A 27,000-nucleotide genomic window follows, 5' to 3' on the forward strand; every position below is an offset into this window, starting at 1 on the left:
TGCCCTTGTGCTACTTTTGACTTGAATTTATCGCTGTCAAATTTATTATCAGCAGTTATCAAGTTGTGTGATTTGATTGTGCAGGTAGCCGTCCATCAGTGCCTGCCTAACTGCTGCACCTGCATTTGCCCAATCAGCTGCACTTCAGTTTCATTTCACCCTGCCCTTAACCTCGCTTTCCGGCACACAATATCTTTTCCTCTGTGATTTCATCACTCCTTTTCTCTGGGAGATTTCGTTTCGTTTCTCTCTTTCCAACCACAGAATATTCGGATTTTAGTCTTCAGAGTTACCTGCCAAACAATCGTTTGCCGTCACCTTGCCTCAATATGGCCAGCTTCGACTTCGCGTCTCGTCTCGAGAGACTCAAGAGCCTTGGAGTCAAAGTTGAGTATGGAGAACATGTGCGAGAGGAAGGACACAACGAAAAGGCGTCAATAAACTCTGAGGATGAGTTTCCTGTTGAGGCAACGCCTCATCAAGGAGGAACAGACGTACCGCCATACGACGCTGGCCGCGATGCTTGGAACTCCAGGGTCCATTATTCGACAGAGAAACAGAGGAAGGCTGAGAAAATTAACGTCTCGCCTCCCCTGATGCCCCTGGATTGTTCCAAATTTATTGTTGGGGAACCTGTCGATGAGGCGATCAGCTTTTGTTCATGGAAGGTTATTCTGGCCTATCCTGATAGCTTCATCGGCAAGGCGAACACGCCTCGAGTATGTGCAGAACCCTTTTAGTCCGGTTCGTGAAGATGAAGAGATTGTGTAGCTGACATGCCCTGCAGGCCAAGCCCTTCTTTGACAAAATCTTGGAAGGCAGAGTCTGGGATTTGTAGGCACCCCTTGAACTATCATGAATGTATTCTAACCTACGCTGCAGTTTTTACCTTTACCATCCTGAGAAACCCGACGAAAAGCCTCGTTTACTGGTGCCTACGGTTCAGTTTGAAGATTTTCTCGAGAGCATCAACAGGGTGCTCGGAACTGCTCTCGCTATTCCAGGAGGGGCAAATCAAGATCGCTTCTATCTGAAATTCGGCCAGGGGGATGCACCAAGGCCTCGATATTTGAAGAGATCAAGAGACCAGAAAGTCTTGGACATTGAAAGCTTCCCCGTCTTTCAAAATACGGACTGGGAGAGCTTCCGGGCCGCGCATGGCGCCATTCAGCAAGGCTGGATGAACAACTGGTACATGATGGTACCGAGGCCAGCTTTCCAAGACAAGAAGAAAGATTCAGGAAGAAAGGCTGCTCAACGAAAGCTTGACCGAGAGCGAATGCTTCACGAGACTCAGGAATATCTTCATCTGGTACCAGCCAACAGCGTTGCGGCAGATGTGGTTTTCATTTGCATGGACGTCGAAGCCATCGAGATGCCGCCCAATCCCATTTCTGAGGTTGGAATAGCCATCCTTGATGTCAAAGACCTTGATGGTGTGCAATCGGGACCTGGTGGCCATAACTGGTGGCAGTTTATCAAGGCGTATCATCTTCGAACTAAAGAGTATGCCGGCCTGGTGAACCACCGTTTCGTCCATGGATGTCCTAACTACTTCGACTTTGGGTAATTATACAAGCTGTTGACTTGTTATGTGGAATCGTGCTAACATGCCAATAGCAAAAGCACTTTCCCAGAAGAATGTGAGCTCCCTGAAGCCATTCTAGAGATCCTACAGCCTTATGTAGACTCGAAGCGTCGGATAGTGTTTGTCGGTCACGACGCTCACCAGGACATCAAGTACCTCTCGAGTGTTGGATTTGTGGTACCCTCCATTCGACGTCTTGTTGGGCAGCTAGATACCAAGGATATACACCAGGCTTGGAAAGAATTGGATAATGGGAAGAGCCTCCTGAGCGTCCTCAACGACCTATCCATTCGTAGCAAGCACCTACATAACGCCGGCAATGATGCCGTATTCACCCTCCGCGCCCTCATCGGGGTTGCTCTTGAGGAGATTCGGGAGAAGGAAGCAAAGGCAAAGGGTGACGAGTACAAGCCGGCTCTGTGGGATGTCAAGTTGGAGGAACCTGAGATTGAAGGAATGGAGAAATGGGTGTAAGACCGTCTTTGAGTTGAGACTTGGTATTTCCTTTCTTTCTTCTTGTTTTGGTCATCAAGTGGCAAGCCGCGAAATCTTTCATGTAGCTAGCCCCCTTCATCTCTAAAATCTTCCCATACCTTAGCTATGAGTCGCTTAGATGGCTTTCAAATTCAGCCCACCAACCCACCAACGCCATCGCTATGGAAAACGAATATCGTACAAGACATATACACACGGCCCCCAAACTGGCTCTCTTTTGTCCCCATTACCAACGCGGCGGGGCCGTTCATCTCCGCTCGTATGCAGTTCACGCGTTCGGTTTCGGTCAGACGGTTTTATCCAGCAATTCCTTCGCCTCGTTGACCTTTGTCGCTAGGTACGGGCTGCCGCCTCGATCGGGGTGGTTGAGGAGCATGAGCGTTCGGTGGGCCTTGCGGACCTTGTCTTTGGTGATGGATCGCTCGCTAAGTGAAAGGAATTAGTCCCCAGTGGTCCTCTCGCAAAAACCACCCATCTTTTTAGCGTCGTTACCTTAGGGATAGAATGAGGGAGGCCTCCTTCTTGGTCATTCGGGGCTCGAAGCCGCCTTTGTAAAAAGCCTTGCCCATGGCGCCGACGCCGCCACGGGAGCGACGGAGTGCGACGAAGCCGGCGCGGCCCTGAGGAAAATGAAAGCGTTAGCTTTTTGTTCGTATAGATGTGGGTTGTTTGTTATTGTTGTAAATGAAGTTGAGTGCATGTTGTGGTTTTTTGGTGATGGATGTCTGATGTTGCGCTTATACAGGCCCGGAAGAGAAATGGAATTGCACGTACGAGGAATGCAGCGACGGCGACACCGGCGCCCCAAGCGAATACTGATGCCATGATGTGGTGAGTTTCGATTTATTCCCGTTTCGAAGTGAGATTGACAATGTTGGATGCAGGCTGCTGCCGATTGTTTGGGGGTTTGATTTTGTCGCAATGCCGAAGTGGGTTGGAGAGAATCGGCTTTTGACAAAGTTGAAGTTTTGCTAGGATGGAATGGGGGTGCGGGGCATAGTTTTTCCGGGGGGAAAGATGCGAGGCCCCCGGGCTGTGGGCTCTTTGGTGTCGTTCGTTTGGATGATGTGCATGTATGGATTGGAGGGGGCTTGGGGGCGTTGATTGGTGGAGGTGATCTGTAATTGTTTATGATGTATAATTTCTAGTCTATATGGCTTCCTAGAGCATATGTGATAAAGTATATATTGATGTGCCTGCTTCTCGGGGTTTTACTCAAAGACCAGCACGAGGCTAGGACTTGTATCTAAAGCTACCCTCAACAGTAGCCCGTAATGATTCGGCCTGCAGGTTAAAGTTCAAGTCTCGTTAAATCATGGCCTCGGTTGCTGGAACCGAGGAATCTATCCTGCCTCTGAGGCTTTTCTCTTGCACACAGTAGGCATCTATCCCACTGAGAATCATGGGGTCTTGAAGCCGCTATCAGGTAAGGCTTGCCTCAATCGCAGGAGGGCTGAGGAACATGTTTCCGCCGCCCGCTCGCTCTTCACCCTTGTTCCTCGTCCTCCTTGACTAGATGATGGTGTGCCTTTTCCGGCATCTTCAACGCCCCTTCGACTGCTTCTTTGATCTTCCTATCTAACTCTGCTCGGCTCTCGTCGTCCTGCCGCCTCTCTTCCTCAGCAGCCGTCTCCCAGTTGAAGTTACCAGCCCCTCCACGGCCCGACCAGCCCGCACGATGAGGCTGAGGATTCTTCTTCAGGCTCGAGGCCACGGCAGCCCCCGTCTCGCCCGCCAGCTGGCCCTGGTTCTGCGCAGCATACGCCGGGTCGATGAAGTTCCCGGCGCCTCCACGGCCGGCTCTTGCGGGGCCCTGCGACGGGTCCGCTGACGGCGAAGAAGCAGCAGCAACAATGGCCTTTAGCTGCTGCGCTTCAAGGTCCTAAAGCCGGTCCCCGTATTAGAAACAACCTGGGGGGAGGAAGACGGGATGCCTTTTGGGGGAAGCTCAAGTGTTGCGGATTTACTTTGGTTGCCTCGTCGGCTTGTTTCGACGAGACGTAGTTGCCTGCCCCACCGCGACCGACTTTGCGGAAGACATCCTGTTCCTGAGGCATCGCGAATGGGGAACAAGAGGCTGTACAAGGGGGGGTGTGTGGTGGATAAAAAAAGAAAGGGAAGAAGTAAAAAGAGGGTTAACCTCAATAAGTAACCGTACCTTTGGCGTTCGTCTGAATTACGTATCAAAAGCCCACTTTCGTTTTGAAGCCGACCAAGATTTTTGGTGGAAACAGAAGAAAAAAAAGCTGCCAAAAGGGCGTGATGCTAAAAGAAGAGGCTTCGCTGACGTCACGAGGCACTTGTGGACCCGGTTCATGACGTAGAGCGACTGTCCCGAAGCAGCCAGGCAGGGGTTGTTTCGTCGACGCCATGTGCGAAATACACAAGGTTTTTCTTTTGAATTTTTGTCGTGGCCTGGCCCTGGCATAAGGGCCAAAGTTTGGCTTGCGGGAACATATGAAGGGGATCGACAAAAGGTCGCTCTGAGGGGCGGGAGCCAAAGGATGCATGTCATGTCAGCCAAGCCTCGTAATGGCGCTTGTTTGGCAGCTGGACAAGGAGATGCCATGTAAGTACGGGTACCTTGCTGGTACTCTCTGATCAGGAAAGGTACCGCGTTTGTTGAAGTAATCAGAATTACTGTTGCGGAAACCATCGGGCATGGTTTCGATCACTGCTCATCCAGCCCTTCGATCGCCTCTCCATTTTCCGATTCACACGAGAATCACAGGTACTTGGACAATTCCGCAGCCGTTCGCATAGGGGGGCTGTCAACAAGCCATGAATCCCACAAGGCAAGTTCGGAGTCGGAGAGAGCCCTCCATCACTACAGCACTTGTATCCCCCAAGCATCATAAATCAAGCCCTGGAGCACTACCCGTACGCCCATTCGGAAGTGGCGGGCGGCTGCCGCTCTCAAAATCTACAACGTGCCTTGCGCCCTGACGCTTGGCCGGCTTCGATGGAATCATCGATGCGCAGTTGCAAGGCGTCTCGCCGCGTATCTTTTGCGGCCTGCTTTCGCCGAGTTGTTCCGGAGATCCCGACATGGTTGCGGATGAGGCCCGTGTCCAAGGCCGGAGCGTTTTCAGAACCGTTGCTGATGCAGCAAAACATCGATGCAGCGTCAGATTGCTCCATGTAAATTGCATGTAAGCGGCGTCTTGTCGGACAGTGCGAACGGTGGGAGTCATTCACGCAAGGGCCAAAATCCATGCACTGTGTTTTGATTTGCATCCAATGTCGTTTCGGTGTCTTTTGACGCAGCGTGATGGAGCGACGAGGGAGTGTAGCCATGAAACAAACCGGCAAAAGTCGAAACAAACACGAAAAAAAGGTCCATGCACAGCTGCGAGCTGCGAGTTGCAAACTTGGGCAGCATTACATAAGATCGGACCCGGGTTTCTAGCTTGTAGACTACATAGACTACATGGGATGAGTCAAAAAGGACGTTGCGGGCGAACGGGGCTGATGCCAGAGAGCTTTTGTTTTCGGGCCTCGACGGCAAGAGCTTTTTTCTGCCCGGATATTGACTGATTCATGGCGCCGATTGTTGATGCCATATCGGCGCCGAGAACTATAGAGCGTGCGTCTTGTGCGACGTGATATTCGTCTATCATTGGCGAGTCGACAGATGGTGTAGATCAAAGTGGTGGCCTCCCCTCCAGATACGGGCACCAGCATTGAGCTGGAAAGGCACACTATTGCTGGTACGACGTGGCGTGTGGTTTTGGCGATACACCAAATTGCCTCCCCCCCTTCCAAGATTCTTTTTCATGTTATTATGTACTTAATTGATCCTCAGGAAGGATCAAGAAAAACGTTGCGCTCGTCACCGACCCAATGATGGCTCTCAGTTGATTGTGACTCGATGATTGGGGACTTGGAAGTGGGCACTGTGGCCTCCGATTGGCTACCGATGGGCGGAAGTCGAGATGTGTGTCACGACGTTGAGACGCACGCAATCACGACGATGGATTGTTCTAATTCTGGGCAGATGTGTAAGAGCCGGGGAGAGTGAGTGGCGTACGGGTTGCACAGTAGTGTGAAGAATGCCATTGACCACTAATATCCACCTACATACTCGGTACACGTACGTAATACATTGGGTGTAGTCATATTGTAGCATGTACGGAGTAATAATTATCAAAAAGCTCTCCTCTGTGGCGTATACATGGGCGGCGAAAGCAGGCATCAGTCTTTGATATCAACAAGGGCAGCACACCAACTTGGATGATTCCAGTACAAACAGAGAGTCAATGGCATAGTCATGAATCGTGAAGCACGGCTACCAGCCATGACTTCATCTGACGGCCGTTGACACGCCGGCTCGGCTCGTCTCTGGAGCTGATCGTCAAACATACAGTAATACTACCTCTACTCCCTTGTAGACTCGACGTCCTTTTCGGCGCGGACTCGCAATTGATGTTCAGGCACATCTGGCCCTAGGTCGAACCCAAGACACCATCTCCAACTGCCATGGCCCCGCAAGGCGATCAATTAGACCATCGCTATCAAAAGGCCCTGCTGAACTGATCCGTCAGTCCATCATCCGAGGGCCAGAGTTGGGCACCCATTCGCCACAACAGGCCGCAGGCTGCCGTGTATAAGAGAAAAAATTTTCATCCTTCCAAGGGGATGTCATGCAATATTCACCTGCAATTATCAGGTTCCAATTGAGTGCATTTACGGGCAGGGCCAAGCAGGTGCGTTGGCATTGGACGGGCAAACATGGAACAGTGAAGCCGCCGACGCCCGGGATCCATCAGCAAACCAAACCAGACAGCTAGGGGGGTGTTTTTCTGTTGGGCACCGAAATTAGAGAAGCTGCAGAGCTGCTGGAAGCAGAATCAATCCGGCATCTCCTTGGCGGCAATTCGCTGCAAGGGCATGAAGATTTTTTTTTTTATCCATGGCTGCTTTGTGTGGTTGAGATGAGAGCCTTGTGGTGGTGCCCTTATCTGATGGATCAATATCATTCGCTGCCTCAGTGCTGCTTTGGGAACCGTTTCTCGCAAAATCTGCATTGGTGCCGAAGAGGCTAGGCGAGAAAAATTGACCAAGTCGTTCCTTTTCAAAATAGGGGGAACCAACGCAGTTTGCCGGCTCCGAAGTCCATGATTCGGCCAACGTGGTTCAACTGCATCCCAATGTTTGCTCGATGCGCCTGCGATGGTGCCATGGAATGCCCTAGTTGCTGCCGGGAGTCGTGACCTGCGTAAGCGCACGGCCGGGGGGTGCGTCCACCACTACAGCCTACAGTAAGGCACAAATCCATGGAAATGCTGGCACTAACGCTGTGGCTAGTGGGCGAAGGTGCCTGTAAGAAATACCGTTCTGGCGCACCACCTGGCACTGTGCAGGGCAGCTAGCGGCCACTTCCAATGTCACTGCGCTCGTGCCAGGAATCAACTTCAGCCACCCAGAGGCAAAGAGACATCCAGTTGCGCGGGTTCCTGGATAACGAGGCGCAAGGACATGGTGGGTGGACTGACTTTTGACTTTTTTTGACTTTTCTCTGCGATTCTTTCTTCTGTTCCATGGCGATTCCATTCCGTCTTCCGTCTTCCTTGCCAGGGGTTTGACTTTTCCCCCATGTAGTTGTGTGTTTGCTCTCCTCTTTTTTTCCCTCCTTATCTTTTGTCTCTCTTCTTTTCTTTTTTCCGGGTGGCGTCTACGTCTTTTGACCTATTATCTGCTGTTGTTAGTTCCCCAATTGACTCCGTACGAGGTGCTACCTCTTCACAGCTCCAGGTCTCCATGATATCCACAACGACTCCATCAAACCGGCTGCCTTTATACCTGATGGCGACAAACCTAATCAATTGGCGAGTCTTGACTGTTGCTTTTTTGTCCACAGACCAGCGGTGACCGCAATCATGGGCCTTGCTCTTCTACCGCGGTATACTATGTACTCGTACCCCGTACTGCGCTATCTTGGTCTTACCTATGCTTAATGATTCCCCGGACTCGCCGTATTTAGCCGATTGCTGAGTGCGGTTGTTGTTGTCTCTGGTTTGCCTGGAAGAGGAAAAGCTGTTGTGCGGTTTGATGGAGAAGAGCAAGTGGTGATTCAGACATGCATACGAAGTGCGCAAAGTATCCCTACCTGTCCAAGTTGGCCAGCATGGAGAGCAGAGGCCGCCCGTCTTGACCAATTGACCCGTATGTTGCCTGCCAATCACCTCCAAGTGCAATCTGCACAAGAAATCAACTCTCTGGAGCCAGGAAATGGCTGGTGAGACGCACCCGTCGGTTCCCAACAGACATGGAGCTGCCTCTATCTTGTCCAAAGCATTCTCCCCCTTCCCCCGCTTCGCTGCCCCTCATCCAAGCCGTCTTCGGCCCCCGAAAGACCAAGAATCCTGGCCGTGCTCAGGTCTCTTTCTAGCTTGCCCCCCCTCTCGGACGCAAAATGGTGAGATGAGATGGGCTATTAGCAGATCGACGCTTCCTGCGAATACACGGAAGTTGAGGCCTGGCGGAGTCTGGTTGCGGGGGTGGAAACGGGTCTCGGGGGAGTTGATCCACTTCGGCCTGGCGAGAATCGAGGCCGATGCTGCAGTTATCGACGATGAGCGATTCAGTTTTGCGGGCAGCCTCAGTCGTTAGTAGTAGTCCAGTCATACCAAGCTCCGGTATCGTGGAGGTAGGGCTGGGGCTCTTATCAATCCAGCGGCAAATTGAACCCATGAACCTTGCCGCTGCCGAAGCGAGAGCTGAAAGGCCAGGCCAGGCCAGTTTATAGCAGCAATTTCAATCTGGTCTCAATTTGTTTTCTTGGCTGAAATCCATTGAGCATTTTCCCCTCCTTTTTTTTTTGGGTGTTTGTCTGGGGGCAATTGATTCCACGGTAATAGATGCTAAGCTCAAACGGTGCAATGCACTTCATTTCCATGCATCTTCGCCAATCGACCGGCTACAGCACAGAGCACCTACATGTAGGTAATACGAGCGGTGCAGTATTCGCTCTCGGCACGACAGCGCATGCGCATCCAATGTACCGTAAGAACGCAGCACATGAAGGTAATATTGGATTATTGCGCTTGGCTGCGGAGCAAATTGATAGTGGTAACTCGCTGAGCGACGCTAGCCCGGGATGCTGCGCTCACATACCCGAAGACTAATAAGGTACATACGAGTACTCTGCACTACTAAGGCGAATCCATCGATTCATTTCAGCGTTCGTTCCTTCGTCAGCCACTCCCCCTCCACGAATGAATCAGGTGCCTCCGTGCGAGAAACGTCTGGCGCTCGTCATGTGAGTTTGGACGGGGTAGTACCAAGTACTAGCTGGCGCCGGATGAGTAAGGGAACTGGCCATGAAATAATAGTACCTACATACCTAGTAGTATAGCAAATGGAAGTGGGCAATTTGGCATAAAGCAGCAGGTTTCGTCTGATTTCCATTGTATCAGAAAGGTGGCACTAGTTGGGAACAGTACAGTACAGTATATTAGCATCCATCAAAACTGTCATGTCTCTTTGTCTCCTTGTCTACGGAGTACAGTAGAGTAGGTAGTATTGAATTGATTGATTGCCAAATGTCCCCCTCCCAACTCTTTTGATCGCTCAACCACAACGGTCCCCGATAGGAGGCAGCCCTCATCCCTTTCCCGAGCATTACGGGCCGTATTCCTTGATAGGGCTTGACATGACGGGGAGACACGTTGCCTGGCACCTTGTTTTAGTAGGACGTATCTATCAGTGCCAGTAAGCCCAAACAGCCCACCCGGTCCCATCAAATTGATCCCATCCCATGCTGCTGAGCTGGCTGGTAGGGAGTCGGTGCCCTCAATTCAGTTTTAGTGCCAGCGTGCTCCCTGTCCTGCCGGTACAGGTACGAGTACCTAGCCGTCCGATAACCTGCCGCGCCAAACCTCCACGAATACTGTACTCGCAGAACCTGGATGGGCTCAAGGGGACATGTACCCAGTACGTATGCTACAGTTCCGTGTGGCAAGTCAAGTCAGACACGATGAATGGAATTGGATTGCAGATTGAATGAATGATTCTACCAAGGGACCTCCCACAGCAACTCAATTACCACTGTTGTCGTCCAAAGGGAGAGCGACAGAACCTCAATAGGTATTGATCCAGCAGAGTCCAATATTTGCACTGTAGAGCCGAGTCGACCCTTTTTTAGCGTACAGTGCCCAGCAACAAAGGCGCTGGGGGCCTCTCGCCACACGCCCCCGGCACCTGTTGTGGCCCTCCAATTGCTCCTTCGCATGCCTCCAGCATCCCCCTTTACGGCCTCTCCATTCGACCTGGTGATCAACCCGGGTCAGCGGGCCAATGGCCCAGTCAGACTTGGCTACACCCCACCGGTCGGGCGCGCGCGACTGCGACAGGAAAATAAATGGAGAGCCCTGATGGAGAGCCCCATCGCCTGTGGAAGCCGCTGGAAGCACGGCCAACCAGCGCCTGCGCTCCCAGTGCCTGCCTGCCTGTGGCTCTGCCGCTGGCTCTGCACGGCTTCTGGCTCTCACCAGCCATCGGAGCTGCGCCCCACGGGCTGAACGTTTGTCGTGCTCACTAACGGGCTGCTGAGGCAAGCCAAATGGAAACCCTGCCGTTCGATTCTGCGGCCGTCTCCTGATTCTGCACGGAGTACGGAGGCCAGAGTACCAGGTACCAGCGCACGGAGGGTGTTCCGTGCCCTGTTGCTGGCTTTGACGCAATTTCGATTTTCATTCTCAATCTCGACAAGAGAAGAAAGAGGAGGCGCCTTTGTGCTTGTGATTAGGCATAACATTATACCTACAGCCTAGTGCTTGTACTCGTACCTGCAATCCAGCCACGGGCCGGTACTCGGTACAGCCGCCCCGGGTATCCTTGGTTAGCAGGTACTCGGGCTCTCGCAGCGCTCACAGGCCCCAGGGCGGTACGCAGTAGCAGTCCCTACTCCGTATCGTCCCTCCTGATGTACTCCGTACAAGGTACCAGACGCCTCCTCCGTACCCAAAGACCGCCCGGGTGCTCATGCTAATACACGCGCCCCCGCCGTGCCGCATCTACACACACTCACACACACTCCCTTGCCTGGCGCCGGATTGTTCCTCCCAAAATAATTATTTCTCGTTCTCACTACTTGCAGAGATCCTGGCTTTTTTTTTTTGGCCTGATTTTTTTTTTCTCCCTCACAACACTTACCCGCGCTGAGTTGAACATAAGCGAAGCATCTTGTCGAGCCGGACACCTTCTTGTGCTGGACATCGTCTGTCATCGAGAGCGTTGCTGCTGAAGTCCCGAGCGTGCGACGGTCCAGCGTGTGTCATCTCGCAATCCCGAGCAATTCAAGCCCGCCTGGCAATGGCCTCCTCAAAAGTATGACCTGATGCCGTCGTCTTGGAGCTGCCGATGTGGCTTGTTCCCGCGCTCGTGAGGCTCCGGTTCTTTTTGCTGATATCTTTGTCCACCCGCAGGAGATGCAGCCTTCTACGAGGCCATTGACGCACCAGCGTTCTCCCATGTCGAGCTCCGCATCCTCGGCCCTGACCGGTCGCCAATCCCACGCCCGAACCAACTCGCACTCGCACTCCCTCCTCGCCGGTGCTCTCAATCCCACACACCGAATCACCCGCCGAAAGTCCGTCACCACTCCCGGCGCCAATGTCGCTGCTCTCGCGGCGGCCATTCGAGAGAGCGAGCAGAGCGGTGCCATTCCGATTGCAAGCGGGGGAAGGCGGAACACCAACACCATATCCAAGCAATCTGCTGTCCGGGCCGGCCTCATGGACGGCCTGCCCTCACCACCGGCCAGCCTGCCCAACAAGTCGCTGCTGGAAGCCAAGCGAGAAGTCCAGGACAGCGCCATCGACGACGATTCGAACGAGCTTTCGGCCGACGAAGCGGCGGCCCACCTTGACCAGGCCCGTATAAGGCGAGCCAGCGACGGACAGCCTCTGACCAAGGATGGCAAGAAGAGCAGCCGAGTAGAGGTCCGCTGCGAGACGTGCGGCAAGGGCTACAAGCACAGCAGCTGTCTGACGAAGCATCTGTTGGTCTCCCTCCCCTCTTGTACCTGTGATGTCTGCACTTGCCTAGGTTTGGGTGCATGCCTCATCCTACCTCCGGTCCACGGCTTTCCCCCTTCCCCCTCCCCCCCATTCACTCTTTACACTGGCAAAACATGCGTGATTTGAGTTTCATTCGTTGACTCGTTGGCTAGATGGGAGCACACTCCTGAGTGGTCCTTCACCTCCAAGTTGCTCATCTCCAAGCACCAGCAAGTACAGCTGCTGGAGGCGGCGTCTGTCCTGGTGGCCATGAACGGCAACCCCAAGGAGAGATCAGTCACTCCTCCAGACTCTGCCAGGGACTTTGCGAGCGAGCCAGAAACGGCATCGTCGCCCACCGCCTCTGGTTACTCAGAGCAGGCAGATGGTCAGAGTTCCGCTGACACTACCCCACCTCCGATTGCCGAGGAGGGAGTTACATTCGATACCTCTGCATACCGCGACAAGCGCTATAGCATGGGCAGCGTATTTTCTCGAAGCTTTCAATCCCCGCAGCCGTCGAACCCTCTGCTCTTTGGCAGTATTCCCAATGTGCACGGTTTCGACCATGGCCGCAGCGGTAGCATCGATGTGCGCCCATCGTCCTCTGGGATCAACGCCAATGCCGAGGACGACCACGACTTGGCCGCGGCTGTCGAGTTGTTGAGCTGCAGCTTTGGAAGCAACAGTGGTTCACGCCCCGCCGTAACAACACATGCCGAGGACGCACCGCCGGTACCACCCGTCCCCGCTCAGTTCCTAGATCAAGCCGCATCCTTTGCCAGCGCCGGCTTCATCAACAGCTACCCCAGCAGGCAACCCGAAAGCTTCACTCGCGGCGAGATGCGCCGCGGAAGCCAGGATGTCAAGATGGAGGATAGCGAAGACGATTTTGACATGCGATCCCGTGCTCGCAGCGACGAAGATGACGACGGAGTTTTTGGTCGTATGGAGGAGTAAATGTATTGGGTATGGGACGGAGCAACTTCTCTTGGGAACTCGAATCGTAACGCTATTCTTTGTTTTGTTTTTTTTATAATGTGGCCCCTGGAGTCGGATTGCTCTGGAAATGAATTATGGATATCACCAATTGGGAAGGGAAATCGGCGCGGTGTCTCTTTTGTACAACGATATACTCGAAGGAACTGTATTGGGGGTGGTTCTGCTCCGCTGTCGAATCTTCAGCACCGAAGAGTGGAGGGCCTGTCCAGACTGTTCATGGTCTGGGATGAGATTGCTTCTCCACGAGGTTAAAGTGAGGGTTTGACGAGGCGTCGAGCGTACGCCCGAATAAATTCTGAATAAAGCATTGAACTTGAAAGAAGAAAAAAAACAAACATTTCACACCATCACTTGAAGCCATGCCATGGCACGAAGACGCGCACAGTGATAATGGTTATGCATTATGAAAGACTGCCAACTGATGAATCAAATCTAGCCCACAAACAAGAACGAATTGGTGACTGTAACGCAATGAATCCAACAGTGGCCACGGCGAGAATGGATTTTCTCGACTTTCCCGGTGAAATGATGTGGAAAGAAAAAAATTTCATGGAGACCCTAGAGAGAAAGAAATTGAGCTTCGGCTGAGATTGAGCTCCATCGAGAAATAGCGGGGACCTGGCAGGAGGTTTCCCCAGCGACCTAAACGTCACGTTTCTCCACAGCTATCCGGCGCGCGGGCAAGCTTCCCCGAACCCTCAACAAACACAATCGATTAATCAATCAGCCGCTTAATTCTAGCATTGACACGATAAGCTCGTGACGGCCTCATTGTGCAGTAGCTGCGAACGACTGCGCTCAGCCGCTTACTCATCCAGTCGTGTCGACCGCGTGGGAGACGCGCATTTTGGGACACGTCCAACCCACAACCACTGCGACTTCGTTCTCTTGAGCTCCAGCTCAAAACAAACACACAAATAGCCAAGATGCCGACATTGCGGCGAACGGCCAGGGGCGAGGCTGCGCGGGGGGCTGTCGATGCGGATGCGGATATCGTGGAGAAAGTAGCAACGCCAGACCGGTCGAGGGACAAGGCGGTCGAAAAGACAACGCCCAAGCGCCGCGACGGTGGCGATGTTACTGGCGCCAGCACTCCTGCAAAGGACGGAGGAGCTTCAGCATCGGCGGAGGCAGCGCCCTCGGCCAAGATCCCCACGCTGGTGCAGTTTCCGCTCGTGGCGGCCATCAGCTTCGCTACGGCGAGTCTTGGATACAGCGTGGTGGCCGAGCTGACGAAGGGGGAGCTGGCGGGCGTGAGCCGGAGTCAGGAGACGTGGGAGGAGATCGGCATCCTTGCTGGCTGGAGGATGTGAGTGGCTTTTTTTTCCCCCCTCGCGACAAGCACTGGGTTTTGGAGTCTTTGCTAATGAGATGGCGTAGATTTGAGCTGGCGCTGGGTTGGTTTGGCGGGCTGGACGGCCTGGATGTTGCCATGATGGATTTCTTGTCCCACGGACCGGCGGTATGTACACAAAAACTCCTTTCTTCTGTTGTCACGCTGTGGAGACATGTGGCGGATGGAGCTGACTTTTGCAATTTCTAGATGTACCTCTTGTTCGCCTTTTACAACCTCAGCCCGAGAACGGCCTTTGCTGCCCTCGCCGTTGACGTCGTCTCTGCATCGGTTCCCTTTTCTCTCCTGCGGCCTTTTTCGGCCGTCCACAAGTCATCTTCGGCGCTGCCCAACCGCGAGCTCACTAGCCTGCCCCTCCAGCTGCTCACCACGGGCTTCTCAACGAGCATATACTCCGTCGTCTTAGTGTTGTCTCTGCGATTCTTGCTGCCTCGCATCTTTGTCCTCTACTTTAACGGCCTCCCCAATGTTGAGCCGGCGTATGAGGCGTCTTACGCCACTGTGCTGCCTGTGACGCTGCTATTTGGCGCCGCCGCAAGCACCTTCATCTTCCCGCCGTTTGCCACTGCAGGCAAGACAAAGGAAGACGAGCGCATCACCAACTTTAACCCTGCCGAGGCCAGTCTGGGAGAGACTGTGTGGTGGAACTTTTGGGGATATACCTCCAAGGCCAAGGTGGCCATTGGCCGCACTTTTGTGACTCTGCTGGTCACGGGCGTCAACACGTATCTCTCCTGCGCCATGACCATCCCTGGTGTTGAGCCGGCTGGAGCTGCGGCATACGCAGCTGTGTGGGTGTTTGCAGCTCTATGCACTGGCCTAGGGCTGGGATTCGTGGGACGCGACTGAAGGAGGGACGTTTGACGACGATGATGTGAGATTTCGGAGTGGCATGTTGTGTGTGGCTAGAGACAGGCAGCAATGTCTACGTCTGTTGTTTTTTTTTTTTTTTTTTTGCTTATCTTGTTTATTTAAACCGTGTATTCTAGTTGCCTGATTTCGGATCTTTGAATGACTCGGGAGGGTTCACTTTGGCCTTTTGCTTTCCTTCTTTCTCCCTCGGCTATCTACGGGGGAGAGTAGATGAAACTGGCTATTGGCTTGGGCTTGGCTACATGTATTTTTTTTTTTTTTTTTTTTTTTTTTTTTTTTTTTTCCCTACTCCCTTTTTCCCTCCGTTTTTTGTTTTGGCTTTTTGTGTATGGTTCAGGGTAGTTTGAGGTGTATACGGATTGTTTGGGCTGAGCATAAGAAAAAAATCTCACAGGCAACTACATACTTTTGGTACGAGGCAGTGAGTCGGAGATGACAAAGAGTGACGAAACCCACAGAAAAGAAAAGAAATCATGTCGATAAGAGTCAATCCTGTCCGTGTTTGGTCATGCTGTGTGATGGACATGTTCAGCTCGTCATAATGGATATGGATGACTGAAACAGGGCGAGTGACTCTATTTCGTAGGGCACGTGCGTGTTGTGAGTACGAATACATGTACGTATGTGGACGTATGTACATAGGTATGTATGTAGACGATGAGTTGGCAACACTCTTTGGTCTCGCTCTTGTTTGTCTGCAAGCCTTGTCGGTGGATGGGAAACTAAGGCCAGTTGGAGTATCATGTTTCGAAAGGACACTTGAGATTCATTTTCAGCCGAAATCGAGATGCCTACGCGAGGCAGCGGCGCCTCGGTTATCACAACTCAATCTGCCAGGTCGTGCCGCAGTCACGCAGAGCGCACAACGTAGCCCATGACGACGAGGCAGCAGCTCTATGGCCTTGAGGGTGTCCAAACAAAGAATGAAAAGAAAAAAAGAAGGAGGGGGGTGACTGGTCATTCGAGGCAAGCAAATGATTTGATCGAAAATCCGCAGCAATCACAATGCGCAAAAATCCGCCTACCAATGCAATGCAATGCAATAATACGATGCAGCAGTTCCCAAAAGAACATGAAGAGAGAGGGAAAACGGCCCCCAAAATAGGCTAACTGGCGCTGTGCTTCTATATTGGGCTCCCAGCTGAAACTAAGACGGATGCAGCTTGCATGGGGGTTGGCTGCATTGGCATGGGTTGCATATGCCGACACGTGCGAAAGGCTGAAGGAAGGCAAACCCGACAGGTAGGTTTTTGATTAACGGGCTGAACCTGAGCCCGGCCGTGATTGGGAAAAAGACAACCTGGGCAGACGAGGGGAGAGAGAGGGTGTAGGGAGTGGGCGAGAACCTGAACTTCGGGTCTTTTTTACTGGGGGGTTGCCGTGTCTCCTCCGCCATGCGAGCTTTGCCATGCGAGCTTGCCATGCGTTGTGTAGCCCGCTAGTAGTTTTCGAGGGTAGCATCTCGATGGAGGAGAGACGCCGGTCTTGTGCCTCTTTTCTGTTTGGGAGCTTGGCGAGATTGGCTCGGATATTGCTAAGCATCGATGCTTTGTTTGCTTGTTTGTTCTTTTTTTACCCTCGCCTCGCCTCGGTATCTGACAAAGGGGGCCCGCAGTAACCAAGTGGTTCTCTCTTTTTTTTTTTTTTTTTTTTTCTGTTTCCAAGAGAGGGGAGAGGGGGGATTTCACCAACAACTAAGGCTGCTGAGGGGTTTTATTCGGTGTTAGTTCGAGATGGAGAGGGGGGAAAAAGACAAAAAAGACAGCCCTGGAGGGAAAAAAAAAAATAATGCACCGAGACGGAGAAGAGAGGAGAGAGACATTACGCCGTATGCCCGTTAGAACCCGGCTCCATAAAAACAAAGCCAGGTGAGGCTCTTGGCCCAAGGATTTAGAACACTGGGATGCCACGTTTGAGCTGGGCGGTTTTTATCTCCGCAGCCCAAGCACTTACACCAAACCCAGAGCGAGCACCAGCAGCTCTGCAGGCCTTGATTCCTTCGTCCTTCTCCACCGTCTCCGGCTCCTCTTCTGCCTTGGCCACCCCCTCGTGCGGAGTGAGGATTCCAATAATTGCTTGCCGTGTCAACCGCCCTGTCCCGGGTCAATATTACCACGGTCAAGACAAGACTGACGAAAACGGGGGGTGGGCAGCCGGCCACTCACTCAGTCACACAGCCCGCCGCCGCATCCAGTTCGGTCCCCTTCTCATGACAAGGGAGCCGTAAGGCGGAGAGATAGGACGAGACACGGCCAGAGCAAACAAGGCAGGAATCGTCACTCGGCCTGTTCAGCTCTTTGTCGGAAAACGGTGAGCTGAACAGAACATGACTGTTGCTGGCAGGGGTGCATCAGGCGACGGCGGAGACTCATCACCAACACGTCTTGCATCTTCTGACGACCCCCTTCCCACGGAGCTGATTCCGGGGTGCTTTCCATTGTTTCCCTCTTCTTGTACGGCGCTCGCACTTGGGAGCTAGGGGGGGAAAGGCCGTCGAACAGAGACTTCGTTACACGCTATCTGACTTTATGTGTATAAGATAACCCCTCGCCCTGGCGCTTTGGGACTGTCAAAGACGCTCATCACTGACAGATTTCTTTCGGTTATCGCCAGACAAGGGTCGTGAGCGCTAATAAGCCGATACCCTAAGCTTAAGACTATTCTTCCCATTGGATGCTTTTGCTCTGAACAAGGGAGCTTTTTTCTTTGTCTGTTTGGACAACTGCCAACGTTGTCATCCTATTCCTCTTACGGCCATGTCAGAGTACTATGGTACTGGATCGACGTCAGGATATACGGCGCCCAGACAAGTCAAGACATCCAATAACATCAGGAGTGAGGAGGAAATCAATGTTCAAGGCCCGCTTGAGGTAGCCGGCTCCGTCCAGTCTGGCCGTGGCATCAACTTCCAGGGCAGCATCTCTGTCAAAGGACCCATCGATGCCTATGGCAACATCACCACAAAGGGGGAGATGAGTTGCCAGTAAGTTGACCAGTTCATCGAAAGGGGTAAATATTGAATGGGGTCGGTCAGGGTCGAGAACAATGCTGACTCGTGGTCAACAAAAAGGGGACAGATCAAGGCATACGGCAACATCCTGATCAACGGCTACCTAGCCTCCAGGTGAGTGTCGCCATACAACGACACCACACACGACCACACCGTTGCTAATGCGAATCCACCACAGCGACAAGATCATAGGATATGGAAAGCTGAGGGTGGAAGGCACCCTGGAAGGGGTAGAGCTCGAGATTTGGGGAAACTTGATTATCATTGGCTTCCTGTAAGATTGGAATCCCCATGCGCCAACAAGGCTGTTACCGCCACGGAGACACCACGGCTGACTTGGCAATCACAATAGGAAATGCAGGCACCTGGTTCTTTATGGTTCATTGACCCTCATTGGGCCAGATTCCACCTATCTCGTCGAGGAATCAGAACAAATTGCGGGGGCCAAGCTGATGCGCGACACGGAGGCAGATTGGGATTTGTGAGCCAACAGAGATACCCTGGCGGATGTATGTGCTTGAGACATGCATCCTGTCGTGATGAAATGATAGAGACGCTCTGAACCCACTGGGGAGCAGAGCATGGTGTGAAACGAGGGCAATATAGACATGGTGTTTTTTTTTTTTTTGTATGCATGGATAGTTTGGTTGCCGGGTAAGGCACCCCCCTGAGATACGGAGTAATATAGATTAAGAGATGAGATCAAGGAAATAAGGGTAATCTCACATACTAGGATCTCATCAAGATTGCCGCGTCAGCAATTATAGTATTACCGACCTCGGCTGCCTATGCAAGGTTTATGTTTGCTGCATCGAATGGCTGTGGGGAGGACTGCCAAAACCGATGGGCCGGATCTTCGCTTTGGAGCGTGTAATAAAAAGAGAAGAGGAATTGAGCAGCCAAATTTAGCAACTGGAATAGACTCTTAGCACCGGAACAACGCTGCAAAGACTCCGACGAGACATTTTTGCGCCTTTGTGTGATGTTGCTTCAGCTGAACCAAATTGTCCTCAGCTGAAAAGCCCACGCCTCGTCCGACTTACAGCAGCCACGATGACTCAGCACCTCGAATGCAGGCACCCAAATTACAGCGCACGGTCCTCTTTTCCTCCCTGATGGATCGGGCTTTAGCTCCCAAAGAAAGCTAGCCACTGCAACGCGGTTGTCGAAGTCACGCCAACAATCGACCGGGTCGCGACAACGTTGAGCATCTCCAGATGGACGGCATCGAGTGCGAATCCCCGAGATCCGACAGCACTTGATTTGATCCAGCGCGCTGCTACGGCTACGAAGCTACAGGTGCTGTGGATTGCGCCGCCCACAATGGCCACCTCAACCGAGCCCGAGCCCGCAGTCGCCCCAACCGCCATGGACCATGAGGAAGTTGTTTCTCCAAAGACGAAAACTGCGACCTTTGAGCTCGCCGAGGGCCCCTCCATGGGACCAATGAGCAGCGTCCTCACGGCACGCGCTGATCCAGATGCGCAGACGACAGTTACCGACTTCCTCGACTTCACGGAGTATCTGCCTGCCGACATGATGCGCTCCCTTACGCTCGTGGGCCAGCTGGATCAGAGATATGCGGATGCTTCACACAAGGTCGATGACTTGACGACACTATGGGGACAGCTTCCAGGGCTACCGGCCCATGAGCGCCCGTCGCCGGTGCAGCTGCGCGCTGACATCTCGGAGCACTTGAAGCAAGCGCTGGATTCGCGCATCTTTGCCCATGCAGAGGCAGTGAGAATGGCCGACAATGTCAACCGCCACTACAACAAGGCCACGGCGCTACTATCTAAACTCAAGACGATGATGGAAAATTACCCAACGGAGGAGCAGGCTCCTGTCGAGCCTAGGTCTCCTCAAATGACGAGGGCGAAGTTGACAGTGAGAGCTACTGGGGAAGATGGGCAGAAAGTGCGCCGGTCTCGAGTCCCTCGAATCACGGTTCCCGGCGAGGTTCTCGCGCCCTACGAAATTGAATACGACACCTTTAGCGACGATAGCGATATCAGCTCTGATGAAGAGTCCGAACCGCCAGCCACCAACCGCAGGATACAAGTTCCTACGCCTCGGATCAAGCTTGTCAGCAACAAGAGCCAGAAATCTAGTGGCCGCTCTTCACGAGGACAATATGCTACGCCTGCCCTGAGTGCTGCGGCTGCAGCAAATGCGGCAGCGCTGCTTAACCCTCCACCCGAAAACGCTGTCATCGGCAGCCCTGACGCACCGTGGCTACAGTTGACCCAATATGAGCTGGCCAAACTTAGGAAACGGATGAAGAAGAACGCAACGTGGACGCCTAGCGAGACCATGATTGCTAGGGAACTGAAGGCCTTGTGTCGTGGGCCAGATGCTTACCGAGAGGCCAAGAAGAAGGCAGAGGAGGAAGGCCGGGTGTTTGAGGCAACGGTGCCAACGCCCATCATAGACAACGAATCGGGGACTCGACAGATGCCTGCTGGCGCCATCAGCGTCGATTCGTTGGCTGCCACCGAGGTGCCGACCAGCAACCGCGGCATGAAGCTCAATGAAGCCAAGAAGCTCAAGAGAGAGCAGCTAGCAAAGCTGGCGGCCGAAGAAGCCGAGGAATCTGCCCGTAAGATGCAGCAGGCAGCAAAGCTGTTCCTGGGCAGCAGCACGACTTCCAGCATGACGCCCGAGAACGCAAAGAGCCCTGGACCGCAGCCCAAGCCGCGGACCAATTCCAGGTCTAAGCGAAAGAGAGATACTGAGGACGAGACCAATGGCGACACGGCAACAGTGGCAACGACAGAAGGCGGTGAAGCATTGTCATCATCGCGGCCACAGCCAAAGCGCACCAAGACTGAGACACCTGTCCCACCGCCAGTGCCCGGTCTGATTCCACAAGGCAGCTCGGTCTCCTCCGACAACTCTGCACCCCAAGCTGCCGCGACGTCTGGGGCAGCTAGTGCTGTTCCCCAGTCGGAGACTCCCGTTCCGATCCCCATCCCTCCGCAGTCTTCCGTCACGACCAGGTCAGCAACATCTCCAGCGCCAGGCTCAACCATTGCAGCCAATACGAGCAACGGCACAGTCACCGTCTCTACTCCCGCGCCTATCAAAACTCCGTTTGAAACCCCTGTCCCTCTTCCTAAGACGGAGCCCAGGATGTCTACCACACCTATCCCTCCGCCGACGATTAGAGAGCTGCCCGGGCGAGAGGCCAGTAAGCGTGAAACGCGGGGAGAGGCGGCGAAGCGATCACAGCAACAGCAGCAGCAGCTATCTGCGTCGACGTCACCTCAACTGCCGCGGGGCCAATCAGCGGCGCCTGAAACGGCGTCCATCAAGCAATCATCATCACGCGGCGGCACGCCCAGATCAACACCGGCCCCAGAGTCGCTCCCTTCTCGCCGACCCGGCTCGCGAGGTAAAGCCGCGAGCCAGGAGCCACAGCCGTCACTGGCCGTGGATCGATCTCGCCGTGCCAGTACGGCGCGCAACACTCCGGTTCCTGAAGTCAAGCAGCCGGGCAAACGTACCAAACGTCCCGCCCCCGGTGTTGTCAGTACGACTAGCAGCGGCGGTAACAGCGCCGTTGGCAAGCGTAAAGCGGCACCCAAGAGGAAGGCCCGCGCGACCAAGAGAGACAAGGGTCAAGTGACGGAGGAGATGGTGGAGGTGGATGATGAGGGCAACCCTATTGATCCTGACGAGCCACGATATTGCCTCTGTAATAGAGTGAGCTTTGGGACCATGATTCAGTGTGATAACGTCGATGTAAGTTCAAGCAATAGTCCAAGATGGGCAAACTCATCCGCGGAGATGCTGTCTGAGAAGCCAGACCCCGCTGACAAAGCAGCAGAATTGCAAGCAGGAATGGTTCCATCTCGAATGCGTAGGCCTTTCCGATATCCCTGCACGAACGACGAAATGGTACTGTCCCGACTGTCGTAGGCTTCTCAACATCGGAGAGAAGGGAGAGATTAGTGCCCGGGGGGTTAAGAAGTAGGCTTTTCCTATTTTATGCATGTTGTGTGTTTTGATTGTCGTGTGTTAATAATGCGAAGCATGGAGTTAGAGGGCCTTGGAATACGGGTACTGGGACGGAATATGAGGTAGGCAATCTCTTCGCCGATATGCTACGAGTGAGCCATCGGAGATATGGCGACTACGTGCTTTTTTTTTTTTTTTTTTCTCTTCTTCATATGGCTTCAAGAAAATGACGGGTGTTTTCCCTCCCCGATTCACCAAAGATATACATGATGATGGCTTGTCTGATGTTTTGTTTGCATCGCAGTTAGAATAACGGGCCGCACCGGTGCTATGAATCATGAAAATCATGAATAGAGCGAGAAACGAAGCGCAGACATAAATCGCAGGTTCGGTCGGAACGCTTCCGACGGAGGGAACTTGCCGCAATACGGGACGAGACGCCGGAAAACGACCGGAGGCGGGGTTTTGGTTGCAAGCCGGGTTGATTACCCAACGCTTGATTACCAAGGCACTTATAGGTAGCAGCTAGTTTGGAGAACCACACAGGACGGATCCGATGGTTGAAGGGATTTTGAACTTTTAAACACACGCAATTCTCTTTACAAATTCGTCGTTTTTCATTCTTTGTCTATCTAGATTACTACCCTATACACAAAATGTCTGGTTCTGTCGATGCGGGATATACTCCTCTGTATCCGGTTACCGATTCGCTTCCCGATCCCGGGATCCGGACCTTCATCAGCAACTTTTACAAGATATCCGATAATCAGGAGGCGAATGCGCTGTGGGTTGACCAGTTTACCAAGGATGCGCATGTAGCTATTGGGCCTGGCAAGGCGGATGGAGCGGAAGGTGAGTTTTTTCTCTTCTTCTCTTGTGTTTCTTCTTCGAGAATGATGGAGGCTCTTTCGGATGCTTCTTGTAAGTTGTCGGATATGGACATGAAGCGTCGGCGGATGGGCGCAACAACCCTCAATTGCACAAGACCTTGATGAGATTTTCTCAGTGCTACTTAATTAATTTTAATTATATATGCTAATGAAGCACAACAGAGCTCCGCACAATGCGCGAGGGGATGTGGTCCGTCGTGGCAGAACGAAAGCACACAGTCACTCAAGTGTTCCCGGGGCGGTTCAACGACACGGAAGACAGCAAGGGATGCGAGCTGATGCTGCACGGCGACGTGGCGTACAAGACCAAGGACGGCAACTCGAGCACAATTCCATGGGCAGGACACGGGGTTCTGAGAAAGGTGCGGGATGAGGCCGGGGAGGAGGCGTGGAAGTTTGCGCAGTATCGGGTGTATCTGCTCAAATAGAGGGCGAGTTGAGTTGGTACTACATCTTATCTTATACCAGACCAAAGCACCAATACAATCCATCAACGTCCATGGTATGCGCACGAGTATTAATAGCAACTCCTTGCTGCTAGCACTGCATTCATCTCATGCATTAGCACCAGCTTATACTTTGTGTGCTGTGCAGTGTTGTGTTGATGCTCCACTATGAGGTGCTTGATCCATGCGGTCAAGACCGTTTCACATGAAAGCGCCAGATTGTTACAAGCACGCAGAAAAGGGACAAATCACTGCCATTCGTTCCAATGTTTACTTAATGTGCTGACGTTTGGAACTCATTCGTTTGCATTTGCAGGTGAGGGGTGGAAAAAGGTACGGCAGCCACATGCAAGCCTCCCCTTGCGATAAGCAAAGCGGCTGGTTTGGTTCCATCGGGGCTTATCAGAGACCCAGGGGGGTTGAGCGATACCGGCAATGGGGGAGGGAATTGTATGTGCAGTAGTACATGGTATCAACTTGATGGGAATTTCGTATGTCTCCTGCAATACTAAAAGTGAGGGAATGATGATGGTGATGACGATGACGATCTCGACAATGATGGAGGTGAGGGGTTGCGTGCTGGTTGCTGTGTTTGTCTAGACTCAAGGCTATTAGAGCCTTTCCCCGGAATCCCAGTGGCGATCCTGCGGCAGCGTCACCGTCCCTTGCATTACTCTCTACAGTACGACTTTCGCTCTGCGCAACTTAGCGTTGACTGGCAATCGATCTATGTAAACAACGCGAACTGCTTCAAGAAGCTCGGGTTTTGCCACGGGGGGGAAAAGGCTGGAACGATTTGCTCATCCCCCACTCGTGTCCATGGCGTAGGAGGCACCCATCACCTGACACCTCATCACGCCTCCGTCCAGAGTGATAGCTTGGGTTTTAATTAATCGGCAGCAGGCGGTAATTATAGCACTTCGCGGGACTTCTTTCAGCTTCCACGAGTGTTGTCCATTCCTGGCGATGCGAAGGAGGAACATGTAGGGGGGGGTGTGAGAGTGTGGCGCAACGAGGCCGGAGCATTGCATCAAAGAAGCTGGCAGCTGTGAACAGCAGAAGGGAGCTTATCAGTTATCAGCAAAGAGAAGAGCCTGAATGAGTGTTGCTCCTTTATTCAACAAACCCAGGGTTCTTTGTACGGGCGGGTTGATATTAGGTACTAGGTAGCTCCGTATCGGACTGGACTGGACTGGTACCTGTGCCTATCATCGCAGAGAGATAAGGAGAAAGGAGTACGCCGAACTTTGTATCGTCAATATCTTAGTCATTTGCCGGGGCGTCCATCCCTATTCCTATTCGGCGGGGACGTCATTTTGGCAACGGCTGATGATGTTGATGACGCGCCGGAGCCGGTCACTGGTCTGGTCTGGTCTGGTGAGGTGGCTGAGGCATGCTAGTGAATTGCTTTGTCTTGGTGAGAGGTACCCGGTACAGTGCCTGTCCATGGCAGATGATGGAGCGTTTCTAGCCGCAAGGGACGCAGCAGGTGCTTGTTCTCGCATTTGACCATGGATGTCTTGTTCTCGGCTCTGCCCGGGAGTGACGGAATCGTCCATTCATGTCGACAATAGGTACATGCATGCCATGACCGTGCAAAGTACCATGTACGTGGTCATCATGACTTCCAGAGTTCCGTCTTCACCCGTACTCTAGGTATCGAGTACATGCACAAAGCTGTTCCGTTGGGGCAAGCGGCCGGCATCCATCAATTTCTAAACGCGCCGCCAGAACCCGAAGCCGCAGGGCCACTCAGCGATAGGCACTGTAGCGCGCGTGGCAGTCCGTCGATTCGATTGGGCAGATTGCGCTCAGATGATTGGTACTTGACCTGTCACGTACAGTACCTAACCCAACACTGCTGCGTACCTAGCTAGTACCTACAGCAGCGCAAGGAGAGGTACAGCAGAGTTTACGGGATGTCATCGCGAGGTACCTTGCATTAATCAAAATCAATCCGTATTCCCACGCACCTGCACCTGCACAAATCCTCCGTGCTGTACCCCGTGCATCGCCGCTGGAAGCACTGGAACTCGACTCGACAAGCCGGAGAGACACCCCTAGAAAGCACCGGACTCCAGGTTCGCCTAGCTGAGATTAGCGCTGCCGCGAGCGCTGTTGCCCCTGTGGCCGCGCTGACCACAGGACCAAGTCCGTCATTTCTACCAGCCAGTACCTCTCCGTAACAGTACACGGCACGCCCCCCCTCTGACCAAGACCCCCCTTCGGCCCCCCCCCCCCCCCCCCCCCTTGGCAGAATCACGCCCCCCAACAACTGCCACTACAGGCCGGCCAGCGGACCTGGAACCTTCCCCCCCGCGTTATCGAGTCACTGACAACAACGCCCCGGCCGTCGCTGTACCAGCAGGTACGAGTACATGCGGCCAAGGCACTCATGTTGATGCTGTAATTGCCATTGGCGCGCGGCGGCTCATCAAAGCTGCCACCCCCCCAAAACGTCTTGAGCAACAGCGGAACCCTTCTCTCCATCATCCATCTCTTACAACTTGCTACATTACATTACTTTACATTACATACAAACGTCAAACGATACCAGCTCAAACAGCACTCTGTCTCTTTCTTTGATGAACCAGCTCGGCTCTGAATAATACTGTTCTTGACGACCTTTTCTTCTCTTTGTTCTTGTTTTCGGTACATAACGATAGACGTCGCATCTTCTCACGAACACCAAAAAACGAGGCCGGTGGCTGCGCCATTCCCTGCCTACCAACTATACTTATACCAACCTAGAGAGCACCTTGTTTCCTTTGTTGCACGAACCAGCGTATTACTGCACATTTCGTATTGACCTTTTGCCAATCATCTCTCCGTGCTACTATATCTGCCTAGTAGTACCTCGGACGCGAGCCCCTCGTCACCGTCGATAGCCCCTCTGTTCCTCCCGCAGGCAAACCCCTTATCTGGCGGTACCTCAAATCTCGTCTATACGCCTACCAGCTACCGGAGCTGCCTGCCTAGCCTGCCTGCTCGACGAGAAGCTTCCATCTTTGCCCATCGAGGGGATCGGGACAATACTTGCATCCCTACCTATTATACTATCTTTTTTTTTTAAATCCCTTTTCTTTTTTTCCCCAACCCATTTTCGATCTAGCAACGAGCTTTAGCTTTGGCTTTCCAGAACCCGTTCGTTCTGCGGAAGCAAAAGCAGCTGGAGCGGGACCACTGCTCCAATCCCCTTACACAGGTTGAATGCCGGGTGAGTAACAGTCCCGTCTTATCTTGTACCACGGCTGTGACGACACTGCGATAAGACGTGCATCGCCATCCCTTGAATACGCCAAGGCAGACATACAGACCGACCGGCCGACAGACATACATACATACAGACACACATAAAAAGGGCGTTATCGCTGACCTATG

The 27,000-nt window shown here is 53.0% G+C and overlaps 9 protein-coding genes across 9 annotated transcripts; 7 read left to right on the top strand and 2 right to left on the bottom strand.

Annotated features, from left to right (window-relative positions):
• Positions 1-596: 596 nt before the first annotated feature.
• On the top strand, positions 597-2,062 carry TRIVIDRAFT_41043 (uncharacterized protein; the record flags this gene model as incomplete). Its single annotated transcript, XM_014095346.1, has 4 exons — positions 597-719; positions 788-834; positions 883-1,566; positions 1,621-2,062. 4 exons carry the CDS (start codon positions 597-599, stop codon positions 2,060-2,062), a joined length of 1,296 nt encoding a protein of 431 aa, XP_013950821.1.
• Positions 2,017-3,002, bottom strand: TRIVIDRAFT_92432 (uncharacterized protein; the record flags this gene model as incomplete). The annotated part of the gene is made up of 3 exons (XM_014095347.1): positions 2,017-2,508; positions 2,576-2,703; positions 2,858-3,002. The coding sequence occupies 3 exons, from the start codon at positions 2,906-2,908 to the stop codon at positions 2,370-2,372; spliced, it is 318 nt and encodes a 105-aa protein (XP_013950822.1).
• Positions 3,003-3,569: 567 nt separating this feature from the next.
• Positions 3,570-4,140, bottom strand: TRIVIDRAFT_56884 (uncharacterized protein; the record flags this gene model as incomplete). The annotated part of the gene is made up of 2 exons (XM_014095348.1): positions 3,570-3,965; positions 4,051-4,140. 2 exons carry the CDS (start codon positions 4,138-4,140, stop codon positions 3,570-3,572), a joined length of 486 nt encoding a protein of 161 aa, XP_013950823.1.
• Positions 4,141-9,842: 5,702 nt separating this feature from the next.
• Positions 9,843-10,605, top strand: TRIVIDRAFT_65622 (uncharacterized protein; the record flags this gene model as incomplete). The annotated part of the gene is made up of 2 exons (XM_014095349.1): positions 9,843-9,923; positions 10,237-10,605. 2 exons carry the CDS (start codon positions 9,843-9,845, stop codon positions 10,603-10,605), a joined length of 450 nt encoding a protein of 149 aa, XP_013950824.1.
• Positions 10,606-11,165: 560 nt separating this feature from the next.
• On the top strand, positions 11,166-13,429 carry TRIVIDRAFT_217035 (uncharacterized protein; the record flags this gene model as incomplete). Its single annotated transcript, XM_014095350.1, has 3 exons — positions 11,166-11,413; positions 11,512-12,086; positions 12,258-13,429. 3 exons carry the CDS (start codon positions 11,399-11,401, stop codon positions 13,042-13,044), a joined length of 1,377 nt encoding a protein of 458 aa, XP_013950825.1.
• Positions 13,430-14,012: 583 nt separating this feature from the next.
• On the top strand, positions 14,013-15,289 carry TRIVIDRAFT_195530 (uncharacterized protein; the record flags this gene model as incomplete). Its single annotated transcript, XM_014095351.1, has 4 exons — positions 14,013-14,162; positions 14,235-14,395; positions 14,467-14,548; positions 14,630-15,289. The coding sequence occupies 4 exons, from the start codon at positions 14,013-14,015 to the stop codon at positions 15,287-15,289; spliced, it is 1,053 nt and encodes a 350-aa protein (XP_013950826.1).
• Positions 15,290-18,069: 2,780 nt separating this feature from the next.
• Positions 18,070-18,808, top strand: TRIVIDRAFT_40931 (uncharacterized protein; the record flags this gene model as incomplete). Its single annotated transcript, XM_014095352.1, has 4 exons — positions 18,070-18,296; positions 18,384-18,437; positions 18,502-18,597; positions 18,676-18,808. The coding sequence occupies 4 exons, from the start codon at positions 18,070-18,072 to the stop codon at positions 18,806-18,808; spliced, it is 510 nt and encodes a 169-aa protein (XP_013950827.1).
• A 961-nt stretch (positions 18,809-19,769) lies between these two features.
• Positions 19,770-22,299, top strand: TRIVIDRAFT_195532 (uncharacterized protein; the record flags this gene model as incomplete). The annotated part of the gene is made up of 2 exons (XM_014095353.1): positions 19,770-22,067; positions 22,132-22,299. 2 exons carry the CDS (start codon positions 19,770-19,772, stop codon positions 22,297-22,299), a joined length of 2,466 nt encoding a protein of 821 aa, XP_013950828.1.
• Positions 22,300-23,002: 703 nt separating this feature from the next.
• Positions 23,003-23,592, top strand: TRIVIDRAFT_131611 (uncharacterized protein; the record flags this gene model as incomplete). Its single annotated transcript, XM_014095354.1, has 2 exons — positions 23,003-23,135; positions 23,336-23,592. Coding segments are annotated over 2 exons (390 nt in total), but the record flags the coding sequence as incomplete, so codon positions are not given.
• Between the last annotated feature and the right edge of the window lie 3,408 nt (positions 23,593-27,000).

The sequence above is a fragment of the Trichoderma virens genome (assembly GCF_000170995.1).
Source record: "Trichoderma virens Gv29-8 chromosome Unknown TRIVIscaffold_90, whole genome shotgun sequence".
Classification (NCBI taxonomy): Eukaryota; Fungi; Ascomycota; class Sordariomycetes; order Hypocreales; family Hypocreaceae; genus Trichoderma; species Trichoderma virens.